At 43.8% G+C, this 12,588-nt stretch overlaps 1 protein-coding gene and 1 pseudogene across 1 annotated transcript; one reads left to right on the top strand and one right to left on the bottom strand.

The window, feature by feature from the left end:
- Positions 1-4,845: 4,845 nt before the first annotated feature.
- On the bottom strand, positions 4,846-5,577 carry LOC112199391. Its single transcript, XM_024340418.1, has one exon. The coding sequence runs from the start codon at positions 5,575-5,577 to the stop codon at positions 4,846-4,848; it is 732 nt and encodes a 243-aa protein (XP_024196186.1).
- Positions 5,578-6,083: 506 nt separating this feature from the next.
- LOC112200267 lies at positions 6,084-8,595 on the top strand (annotated as a pseudogene).
- The last annotated feature ends 3,993 nt before the right edge of the window (positions 8,596-12,588 follow it).

Here is a 12,588-nt window from a genome sequence, read left to right as displayed (position 1 = left end):
GATAGAGATCCACGGCCTTATCCCCACCATCCCGCCTAGCCTTGGCGAGCTTATCCCAGGGTGTCTCAGCGTTAACGCGTAGTCGGAGGCACTCTTTGGCGAAGTTACTTGATCGTTCCCGCTCTCGGCTAGCTCCTTCCTCAGCCGCTCAATCTCTGCCTCCCTCTCGCCTGCCTCCAGCTCCACATCCCATAAACGGTCCACCTCCCTCTGCAGATTCTCAACCTGCCCCTCCAGGTCCACCACGCTATCCGGATAGGGAGCCAAACTTTCCAAGGTAGCAGCTCGAAGCTCCAACTCAGTATCACCCTCTCGAACCTGCCTTTCCAAATCTTGCAGACGCACCTCGGCCTCAGCCACCCGGGCCCTAACCTGCTCTACTAACTTCAGGCCATCCTCCGCCCGCTGCAGCTTCCCAGACAAATCAAGGTTCGCCTCCTTCAAAGGAGTGACAGCATCCACAGCCTCTTGACAACGGGCCTTCTCTATGGACAGCGCCCGCTCCAGCTCCATCCTCCTCGCGATCCCTTCATCAATGACTCTCCTAAAATCCTCATGCTCCACCCGGCCTTGGTCAACCGCATTTTGAAGCTCATGTGCCCGATTCTTCTCGGCCTCCAGCTCCCCCTGTAGCGCGCTATCTCCCGATCAAAATGAGCCACCAACTCGTTCGAGGCATGGTAATTCAAGTTCACACCCTGCATTATACCATTGTCAACACCCTTACAAGAACATAACAAAATAGTGTAAACTCATAACAAGATATACCCTCATCAACCTCTCCTGAGCCTCCCGATACCCAAGAGGCAGATCCTCGACATTCATATGACTACGGTCGCGATAACAGTTCCACAGGTCAGCCACCATATGAACGATGGCGCCATCAGTGATCCCAATCTCCCCTAGGGTACGGGTGAGAGCCCCGGCAACCTCATCACGTGAACCCCGCCAACCCCCACTTATAGATCTTGAGCGCGACACATTATCCACCCGAGATCTCTTATTGCCACGAGTGTCGACGACGATACCAACGGGGGGACTCCCGAGACGAAGTTGAGACACCGTCCTTTTCCTCGACCCAACACCATCCATATGAGCACAGGTGTCCCACACTCGAACTCCTTCCAACTCGCCATCCTGGGTTACCACCCTGGTAACTTGAGCAACTTCGATTAACCTTCTCCTGCCTCGGGCCGTACTTCGTGCACCTCGATCGTCAGCTCTGTCTCACCAACGGATTGGCTAGTCACCTTTGCCTTCGCACTATCCACAGTGATGACATCACGCGAGACGGGACCACCTACCTCCTCACCAAAAACTGTTTCCAACTGTTCTAGAATAGCATCCTGCACCAGGCGAGCACAAGCACTAGTATCGCTCTGACACCGCTCCACCTCCTCCACCAACTCCTCCACGGAGATCTCTACCTCTACCGTAGGCTTCGAGGCCTGAGCCCCATCACTAAGATCCTCACCTCCCACCGAAACATGAGGGGACTGCCTCTCTACCTCCCTAGTTTCGGGGGACTGACGCTCGCCAGAACACACTTGGGGAAGCTCACCCACCTCGCCTACTTGCATGGGCCGATCCTGACCATCAAGAGCCGGCTCCCGAACAACGGGAACTTCATCCTCTTCGGTCATAGTCTCCCCCTCGGCCCGCTGATTGAGATACTCCAGGACAACATCAGGGAACCTCAGATACATCTCATCGGGCAATGACATGCTCACCCGATGATCAGTCACACGCACCTTATCAGGAAGGTCTACATCAATTAGCCTTGTCATCTGCGATTCTCGCAGCAACCCTTGGATAATGACATCAGGATCAATATCGGCATATGGAGTGTCGCTCTTGCTCAGGGCCTTGGTCGGTATATCGGTTGTGCAACATACAAACAATGTCAGTAGCGATACCCTGCAACACATACAACACACCAACAACAAAAAGAAAATCCTTCACCCGGAGACCTCCCTAACTCGAATCTCTCATAGATAGGCAGCCTACACAGACGATAGAACCCCCTCGGAAATGCACCCATCACCCTCGCCATACGCTTCATCTCCAACGTGGTCAACTTCACCTCCTGCCTCACTACGACGCACAAAAAGGCTATTAGAATACACCAAAGGCAAGAAAACACCAAAAACACAATCACGATACTCACAGATGGATTGGAACCGGCTCGGAGCCCGATGCACCATATCCGGATTTTGCCACCGACCACCTACTAGGCACATCCATCCTCGCCAACATGAATATATATTCGATGGCAACTCCTTAATAACGATGCAGCAGCACACCCTGAAATTCACGCACCCGCTATCGCCTCTTTTGGTCGAGTCCGACAATTTGAACAAGGAATTGAACTCACCGATACTTGGACACAACAACTTGCTCAACTTCCATAGCAGCAATACACCCATTATCTGCCTCAACGCATTGGGGGATAGCTGCCCTACCGCTATATTCAGACAGGACAGTAGATACTGCAATTCCTCGGGTAATGGAAACGTCAACCCACACCTGAGTTGATACTCATAAAAGCTTGCACACCCCAATGGGGGGTGACTAAAGACTTCACCTTCTCTCAACAGACGCAACAAGACACTCTCAGGGATCGCCCAAGTGGCCCTCAGTTTGGCAATCTGCTCTTCCATCATACTCGGGCCAGGCTGGTCAATGGGTGTCTCACCAAGAAGCAATCGCCCACGAGGCGTGCGCGGGATCTCCAATACCTCCACTTCCTCAGTATCAGGAACATCGGACACCACGGGCCGCTCAACCCTAGCTGAGGCCCCGCGAGAGGAACCCTCGCTACTCCCTCGGGACCTCCCTGCGATACCCCAGTGAGAGGACCTGCTACCACCACCACGGGGAATCCCCTCGCCTCCACTAGAGGAACCTTCTCGCCCACCACGACCGCGATTCTCACGCGCCATACTCCGAGCGATTCAGAAACTTGACTACGTCTCCTTTCGATATCGCCTTCTTCGAAACTCCCCCTCAAAAATCAAATCCCTGAGCTATATCCGGAGCAACCAAGCAAGACTAAGTTCGACCCAAGGCTCAAAACCCTCGAAATCTCACCGGACCTAACTCAACCCAAAACCTGCTGGCAAAATCACTTTCCCTGGAGCACGACCCCCCCCCCCCCAACAAGATGCACGCACACCAATACCCCTGGATAAGAGACAGCGTACCTGTTCACTCCTCCGGTTGAAACATTGAAACGGCGACGACCACTCCGCGTCCAGATAAAAGCTCTCCACACAACTACAACTACAATCTCACCCAATCCTTTTCTCAAGCTCCAACATGATCTCAGAAACAGTAACAATCTCCACCTCTCTCTTCTGTCTTTATATAAGGACCTCGAGCACGCCGGGACCGTTGGACGTGCAAGGACAGCAACCCCAGATCTCACCACGTGTCCGACATCCCCGAGCGTTACAGAGGTTGTGCGCCGTCGCCTTGGCTACTCCCCACTCTGCCATTATTACACGTTACGGATCCCAGTACGCCAGTCTTCCCGCACACGAAAGCAAATCAACTCACCACACGTGTCACCAGGGCATTGCCTATGCGCTAAAAGACGCATGCAACCCCACCACCGATTCGCAATAGCGACACCACGACGAACGCCAACATATTTCACTCACCCAGCCAAGACTCCTCTTAAGTGGGGACTTGGGGGACTGGGAGGTAATGGCTGTACGAAAGCCACATGGCATAAACTCGCCTTGAACTTCCGATACTTTTACCAACGACAAACTCCCCACCCAAGAGAACTCTTGACCGGGGACTTGGGGGACTTGTTGGTATACACATACCTCCTAGGCACAAGAATCGGAAGCACAAGACTCGTATCGCCTACACACCAGCGAGATAAGCTCCCAACGTGGGTGGTTCCGATACCCTTCGGACGATATCGGAATCCCAAGCGTCCCACACCTAAAGAAACGGGACCAAGCTCCCACAAACCTGCTACATTAAGGACATCTCCAACAACCCCAAGAGGTAACTGTTTACTGTCGCTTTCCATTATCATTATCTTACTCGATACTGACTTAGGCATCGGAGCGTTGAAGGCCGGCACACCCGGTCTTCCCTCTGACCTTCATCTATTTTGCAGATAATAGAGATCGATAACGATAGTAGCAGACCGATACAACCCGTGTTCAGTTGGACCAGACAGCTCTCGAGACCACTGAAACACATATAAGGATGCACAATGCCTCCTCTTGGTAACACACATCTTCTCCTCAACTCTTGTCTACTACTTTGAGATTATACTGACTTGATTGTCGAAGAGCTTTACTCGGTACCACACCGGTCCTAGCCATTGTTTTGTAAGTTTTGCAGCAGCATACCGAAGACCAGCCGCATACTAGAGAATGGCTCCTAACCCCTCAAGTTTGGTACATGTTATCTCCAAAATATCAGATACAGAGATAATCAGCCTCCATAGAGTAGAAATACGTAGGAAGCTCAGGAGGAATTGGTAGAGGTTAATTTTTTTTATTTTTTTTCCGGCATATTGTTTGTTATATTCTTTTTCAGTACAAGCAGAAGTAAAGAAAGATGAATGAGCTTTGCTAGTGTTAGCCTGCATAACCCAGCTCTTCAGAAATTCTGATATTAAAGCCTGCAAAGGCCGACTCTACTTGATTCAAAGCTCCAAGGTTGTTGGAGTGCAGTGATGCATGGGCTTCTTGCAACCCTTGGACTTCCATGAGTTCAAAACTAGCCATTTCGGGTAACTTCTCGTTACCCACCAGAGTGAGCACCGCATGCATCCCAGTACTACTACTCCACTGCTTTCCAGCACCCTCCGCCCTAGGACTATGCGGTGCTGAAGTTAAAGTGAGACATGCCAAAGCTGTCGTCGGTGCTTGCGCGAGAATTTCCTCCTTCTCCTTCACCAGCATCATAACCAGCAGCATCATGTATAAACAAACCACAGCTCAAACAGAAACCCTTAATTTTCTCATAAACCATTGTCAGCTCTGGCACCACTACCGGCGAGAATTCAAACACCTTCCAAACTCTGACTTGATGCTGAACATCGAAGACAATCCGGATGCGTTGTTCCTCCTCCTTCTTATTGAGGATTGTCTGATCAAATCGAATCACGCGACCTATGGCCGACCCAATCAACCCTAGAGCTGTCTTATTACGTAGAACCAGCGGTAATCCTTTGATCACAACCAAGGTCTCCAATGAATTCAGAGGGACCTCTGCCGCCAGTCCAACACCATCATACGCGCCAAAGACAAGCATAGTGTTTCGATAGAACCACATGCCTCCATGCAAGATCTTATTGCGATCAGCAACACGATCAAATTGAAAAACAAAACATTCTCCCACATCTTGAATTATCAAACCCGATCTAATCCTCCAGATTGTGGAGATTGTGCCCTTGAAACTGGGAAACATAGCCTCGGGACCAAGTAATTGGCCCACCATATACCAACGATATGCTCTGAGAGCCTCAAGCCCTGCAAATCCAAGCGAGACCCTTGCAGAGTCGTGATTGATCAACGCCGCAGCTGAGCCATCCCCCATGGCAGCCATAGGGACGGTGAGTTTGGATAGTTTTTGTCGAAGAGAAATCCATGAGAAAACCCTAGCGCAGAGAGACGGTGAGGTCAAGAAGCCATAAAAAATTTTAATGATTCACTTATACATTAGTACTAGCTTAATGTGATAGTATTAAGTAGTATGAGAGATTAAGAGATGTGATATGAGAAGATCAAAGAAATTGTAGAGATTATACAACAATAGAGTGGTTATGAATAGTGAATATAACAAAAACTATACCGACCAATTCAATAAACTTCGTGCGCAACGCAGTACCGGTCATTATTTCTCAGTTATTTAAGAAGTATTCACAACAAGAAATCAGATTTGATACTGCAAGATAATGTGACTACAAATAATTTTCACCTACTCATAATTTCCAATTTTCCATAGTGAAATTCGCAAGTCTTATATGTGGGTCACATATTTGGACAAAAATACAATAGTAATTCAATTATGAATTATGCAGATGATGTGCTTGCTCAGTTAGGAGCAGCAGCTCTTATATATACAAGACCGACTTAGAAATTAAGAAACATCAAGGTGATCACTAAAGCTCCGTTAATGGCTGACAACACCGTCCTACTAATCTTATGGATTCCATTTCTCCTCCTTCTCCCTTTACTACTGCTTTTACTGAGAAAGCAGATCAATAAGCCACAAAAGCACTTTCCACCAAGCCCTCCTAAGCTTCCCATTATAGGCAACCTCCACCAGTTTACTCAATCTGGTTCATCACTTCATCAAAACCTATGGAGACTATCACAGAAATACGGACCACTCATGCTCTTACACATGGGTAGCAGACCGACCCTCATAATCTCATCAGCTGAAGCAGCAAAACAGACCTTGAAAGATAATGATCTCCACTGTTGCAGTAGACCGACCTCCTCGGGATCTCGCAGACTCACATTTAACCATCTAGACATAGCATTTTCGCCTTACAGTGAATATTGGCGAGAGATAAGAAAGATATGTGTGCTTGAGATTTTCAGTGCGAAAAGGGTTCAGTCGTATAGGTCTGTTAGAGAAGAAGAAGTCGTGAAGATGATTGATTCAATCTCTGACGCATCAGCTTCATCTTCTCCTGTTAACCTTACTGAGAAGTTGTTTGCTCTCATGGGCAGTATAATTTTCAGGATTGTTTTCGGGACAAGTTTCCAAGGGAGCGATTTGGAGCATGAAAGATTTCTTCGAGTGGTTCATGATCTTACAGGCTTCTCATCAGGCGCAGTTGATTTCTTTCCTCCATGTATCGGGTGGATCATAGACAGGGTCTCCGGTAAACATAGAGAGTTTGACAGACTTTCCAGGGAAGTTCATCGCTTTTTTCAGCAGGCGATTGATGATCATCTCAGGCCTGGGAGGACACAACAGGAGCATGAAGATATAGTTGATGTGCTGCTTAAAATGGTGAAGAAGCAAACTGGGATTGGAGCTGCTCAGATTGGTCATAAGAACATCAAGGCAGTTCTCCTGGTAAGCTGCGAACTAATTCAAATCACGGCCTCTTAATTTTTAATTAATGACGAAATAAGATTAGCTAGGTACATAGAATCGTCTGTATGTTGTCATGTGTAATCCAAAACTAAATGATTTTGTTTTTTTTTTTTTTTTTTTTTGAGAAATGATTTTGTTTTAAACATCGTACTAGTGTGGACAAGTATTTGCGTCCTAATTAGATCAAATTTGAACCCATATGCCCAATATAACTCACTTTGTACTATATAAAACTCGAGAATCTATTTGTTTGCCTCAATTATATTACTTTTTTTTTTATTACACAACAATTAGCTAGTTGTCCATAAGTAGACTGAACTCAAGATCACGTACACTAGACCAATATGATTATGAACCCTTTAATGTTGATCACTAAGAGCCATGTATACTTTTCAATAAATATTTTACTCGGCTGAACTTAATTGTTATTCTATTTTAATTCAAAATTAGAGAATAATGAGGAAGTTGGAATTAGTTTAGCTGAGTAGGTGAACGAGATTTTATCACTAATGATCTATATATAGTTATATGCATGATGGTTTTTCTAGTCAGACCAAGTCACCAAACCATGCCATACTCTATGTTAAAAGTTGTCTTCATGTTATATTGTCGATTGATTTTGAGTTGAATGTTATTTCAACTTTAATAGATTTAATATTTTAATAATTAATTAGTTAATTACTATGGTATTTGTGAATCAGGATATGTTTCTAGGAGGAGTAGACACCACTGCAACTACCATGGTTTGGGCAATGGCCGAGCTGGCTACGAATACAAGAGTGATGAAGAAAGCACAGGAAGAAATTAGAAACTGCATTGGAAATAAAGGAAAAGCCACTGAAATTGATACAGAGCAGCTGCAGTACCTCAAGATGATAGTGAAAGAAACACTTCGACTACATCCACCTCCCCTACTTCTTCCAAGAGAAACCATGTCCCACTTCAAAGTCCTTGGCTATGATGTTGACCCCAAAACAACAGTCCTTGTTAATGATTGGGCAATCTCACGAGATCCAGAATTTGGAACGACCCAGAAAAGTTCATTCCAGAAAGATTTAATGATAGGTCTGTTGATTTTAAAGGGCAACACTTTGACTTCTTGCCATTTGGAGCTGGTCGAAGAATTTGTCCAGGGATTTATATGGCAGCGACGACAATGGAGCTTGCACTTGCCAAATTGTTGTGCTGCTTTGATTGGAAAGTGCCTGATGGAATGAATGAGGAAGATATGAAGATGGAAGAAACAACCCATGGGGTAGTTATTTCCTTGAAAAATTCTCTCAACCTTATCCCTGTGAGATATTCTTATTAGGAATTATGGTCATGACTTTTCTGCTCGGGTTGATTATCGTTCTGCTTCGCTGGTTTGGAGCATTGTTATATGTTTTATAGTTCAGGCTAGCAAGCCTACTATCATGCTGTTTTTTTCTTTTGTATCGTTTCTTTTTGAAGGCGGTTTTGGCATAGTCCCCCACCTCTTGTTATTGTAATCTGATTTTTGCTGTTTTCTTTTTTTTGAGTGGAAGACGATAATAGAACCAACACACACACCCATGCAGTGTATCCCAGCATAGCCAGACTAATCACTGCACCACAGACGCACGAACCATTGGGTGTTTTAACTAACCCAGGTCTCTCAAATCTGCTGATTTTTGCTGTTTATTAGTAATATATCTAGTGAGAGACGGGAGGTGGGCCCCGATTGTAGTGGTTCCCCTCGAGGTTGTGCGGGTGTCTTGGCACCCCCTTCAGACTACTACAGAGAAGTTAATATCGCTTAATCCTCGTTAGTAGTTAAAAAAAAAAAAAGAGTGGGGCTTCCTTTTATCTCTAGAGTTTTCAACACTTTCTTTCATATATTGAGAGTTCACCATCAGCTCCAATCTCACCACCCACATTCTCTCCTACCACCAATATCCATGTTTTCTGCCTCCTTCCTTTCCAAATGCCCCCTACCCTCACCCATGATTACTAGCCCCCTGTACACCCTCTGTGGTGGTTGCACACCCAATGTGGCTTTCATATATAGACGATCTAATTACTCCTTGCTTGATTTCTTGTCTTTTCCTTGTCAATTTACCCAAACTTTTTTCAGATCTTTACCTTCCATGACCCAACACCTCGATCATATCATTTCTCCATTACCTCAGATTGCTTCCACGAAAGTTCTCAGGGCTACCTTTTAAAAGTGAAAATAAATTAATTAGGCAAATATGGTTGCTCACGCATGGGTTTCACAACCACTATTCTCCATTGTAATAATTCTTTGCTTTTACACTACTACAAAAATTGAATCAGACGACGGCTAAAAACCGTCGTCTGATATGGAGGCAAACCGTCGTATATCGAGGCGCCGTCTGATGAAGGTCGATTGTAGGGAACCGTCGTGTGAAGGGCTCGGCAGCATGCCTGCAGCCTGTCGACAACATTAGCTATTACGTGACTATTCTTCAGACGATGGGCGACTTTAGAAACTGTTGTGTAATAGCAATTCAGAGGTCGCTTTATTTTATGCCCATTGTGTGACTTTCATTCAGACGACAGTTTTTATTTTTGGGTCATTGTGAATATTGTGCACATACGACAATTTTTTTGTGGTCATTGTTGTCCTAATAGAATGATTCAATGCATTGTATATGCTGAAATTGAAATAAAAAATGATCAAATTAACAGTACTTGATCAATATATAGAAGAAATTGTTATAATCCACATCATGCACCAAAATAGATTGTGCAAAGGTAATCTTTCATCTACAAAAGGAGTACATCTAATACTACTCTCCTAGCAATATACATCCAGAAATTTACTTAAGGAGTCTAGCTTTGCTGCTCTCATGGCCTCATTGTAGTCTAGCTTTAGAAGCTTCTGTAGGAGCCTTTTCCTCTCTTTCTGTAGTTCAATATATTGCTCTCTTCCTTCGCCGTTTAGGTCCAGCAATTAATATATGAACTCTTCAATATCATTTCTCATTCCCTAGCCTTCTCATAAGTCCCCTGCAACACACACGATGAAGTAAACAGAGTAAGTGAGCAGTCACAAACCAAACAAACACCACCATTCACAACTAGGTTCAATAGAAAGTACTTACTTTAGCTACCATCAGGTCTTCAAAAGTGAGCTTCTGGTCTTTGAGTTTGCTGGGTTACTAAATCAAATATCCTATCTCAGTTGATGATTAAAAACAAGAATAAGAAAGCCAAAGTTGAAGGGCTTCCTCAGCATAACTGTTGGTCCCCAAACCAGAGTTTGACTTCCAAACTCCATAATCAATGAATCTAACGAAGTGGGCACGTACATAAAATGATTGAGTCAAAAGAGTGTGAAGCAGTCTCTTGGTTAAAGAATCAATCAAAAGAAAGCTGAAATGCAGCCAATATATACATATTTTGCACCAATACAAGAGTAAGTATAAATTCATTGTTGTGCTTTTTGTTCTCATCGGTCATTCTCTACCTTTCACAGCTGAGTTCAACTATGAATACTTCTAGAACTTAAGTATGGATAGAACTCTTGTAAGTCTTACCGAACAAAAGACTATATAGCCAGAAGATTAAGTAACTAATAGTGATGCCATCAAAATGTAGATTAGTGATATCAGTTCCACCCATGTTCTCTTGTTGCATGCGAAATGGGTAGTAGAAAATGCATGATGAATAGACAATGACACTGAAGATGACATATTGTCATGCCTTAATCCTTTTTCTACTAGTTAAAAGAGTTACTTGCACTTGAAAAATGAAAAATTTAAACATCAATCATTAAGTGCTCATTTGTAACATTTTTGTAAAGAAAGAATGTGAGGGGAGGAAGACGAAAATGATAATTGAGACAAGAATCATTTAATAAAAAACCTCATTATATATAGAGAATGCAGACCTTAAATAAGTAGGTGCCAACCTCAGGCAAAGTGAATCAAAATACCTAACCAGAGAAAATGAATCAAATCTAAAGCCAATACCCAATTCCAGTCTCTAATTTTGGGCATGCTAGGAATTGAATACTTCTTTTTTTTATTGGGACCAGCTGCGCTTACCTTGCTTAGCCAGTGAAGAATAGACTAGTGTATAAGATAAGGGCTAGAGGTGGGCTAGTGCTAGAGGCTAGCCTTCTTTGTTAAAGAATAAAACCATTATAGTTCAATGATGAAGCAGTCAACTGAGAAAGTCTTTTTCTTCCTTGACCAGAAGTTATATATCAGAATCACTACTCATATTATAAGTTTACAATTGCCCAAAAAAATTGTGCTTATGCTTGTAAAGAATTTCATAACCATCAAAATCTGAAACATGTGATCTAGACAACTAGAAGATTCTGAAGCTAGGGAAAATAGAATTACATACCTCATTTACACTACCTCATTTACACGAATTGCCTTTCCGTAAAGCTTGATCATATTAAGCACCTTGATTCCCTGCATAGCAGTCAAAACAACAAATTTATAATCAGAAACAACATCTTTAATAGGAATTAGGGAGCTATTCAATAACTTGAGAAAATGAAAACCTATGTAATCAGCATCATCTTCACTTCGGAACTTCACGAATCTGTGTCCTTGATGAAGGTTCGTAATTCTATCTTTGGGAACATAGATATTAACTGCACGAAAATAAGCATAGAGTACCATTAGTAGTTTTAACAGATCTTAATCAATTCAATTTCTTTTATTTTCATTAATAGATGGGATATAGAGCAACTAAATACACAAAGAAAGCTTTATAATCAGATACATACCAACACGACCGGTTTGAATAAACAGTTCCCACAGCAATTCTTCACTAACCTGAAAACCAACCAAACAAGAAAATCAACAACCAGTATACAAAACCAAGTGGAACGAACTCGATGCCAAAACCCTAGTTGCTCAAATTTCTAATTGTCAAGTAAACAAGAAATAGAAAGAGAAAGAGAAAGAGAACCTGAGGGTCGAGATTGCCGACGTTAGCAATGGCGCCCTAGTTTCTCTAGGCGGAGTGTTGACCGAGCAAGTTCTCTCTGACTCACGAAGCAATTCGAGTAGTCATTGTGACCCTCGGGCAGGTGTTTCTGGATTTTGAAAAATCTTGGAACGATCTTGTATGGGTATTTTGGACAACGGAATATTTCACTTCTTCCAGCCACATAATTTGCCACTGCTATCCCAGTCCCATCTTTTGTTTTGGTTTTCTGACAGAGAGAGGAAGGCGAATTTGGGTGGTGACCCTAGCCAATTGAAACTAGAAACGAAATCAGAAATATCGAAATAGTGACCTGATAGGCTTTGTTTCCTATTTTGAGTTTGCAAACTCGCTTCTCACAATCGTAAGGCAGCAAACGCATCGGAAATTGGATCGATTAATGAGAAAGAAGCGAAACCTGAAACCCTAATCAAGTCGCTAAAGGTGGTAATGGATCGGAAAGAGACTGCCGCCGGAGAGAGCATCATTGGTTGACTGCTCGAAGAAGTCTTGGATGTCCTTCGTGTTTATGTTAGCTCTCCAAGCCCAAACCAAAACCTTCAGCCAGAT

This window comes from Rosa chinensis, chromosome 4 (genome assembly GCF_002994745.2).
Source record: "Rosa chinensis cultivar Old Blush chromosome 4, RchiOBHm-V2, whole genome shotgun sequence".
Taxonomy (NCBI): domain Eukaryota; kingdom Viridiplantae; phylum Streptophyta; class Magnoliopsida; order Rosales; family Rosaceae; genus Rosa; species Rosa chinensis.
The sequence above is the reverse complement of the archived record's forward strand: the minus strand, read 5'-3'. Positions and strand labels throughout refer to the sequence as shown.

Coding starts and splice junctions, on each gene's coding strand:
- LOC112199391 (XM_024340418.1), bottom strand. CDS start 5,577: ATGGCTGCCATGGGGGATGGCTCAGCTGCGGCGTTGATCAATCACGAC.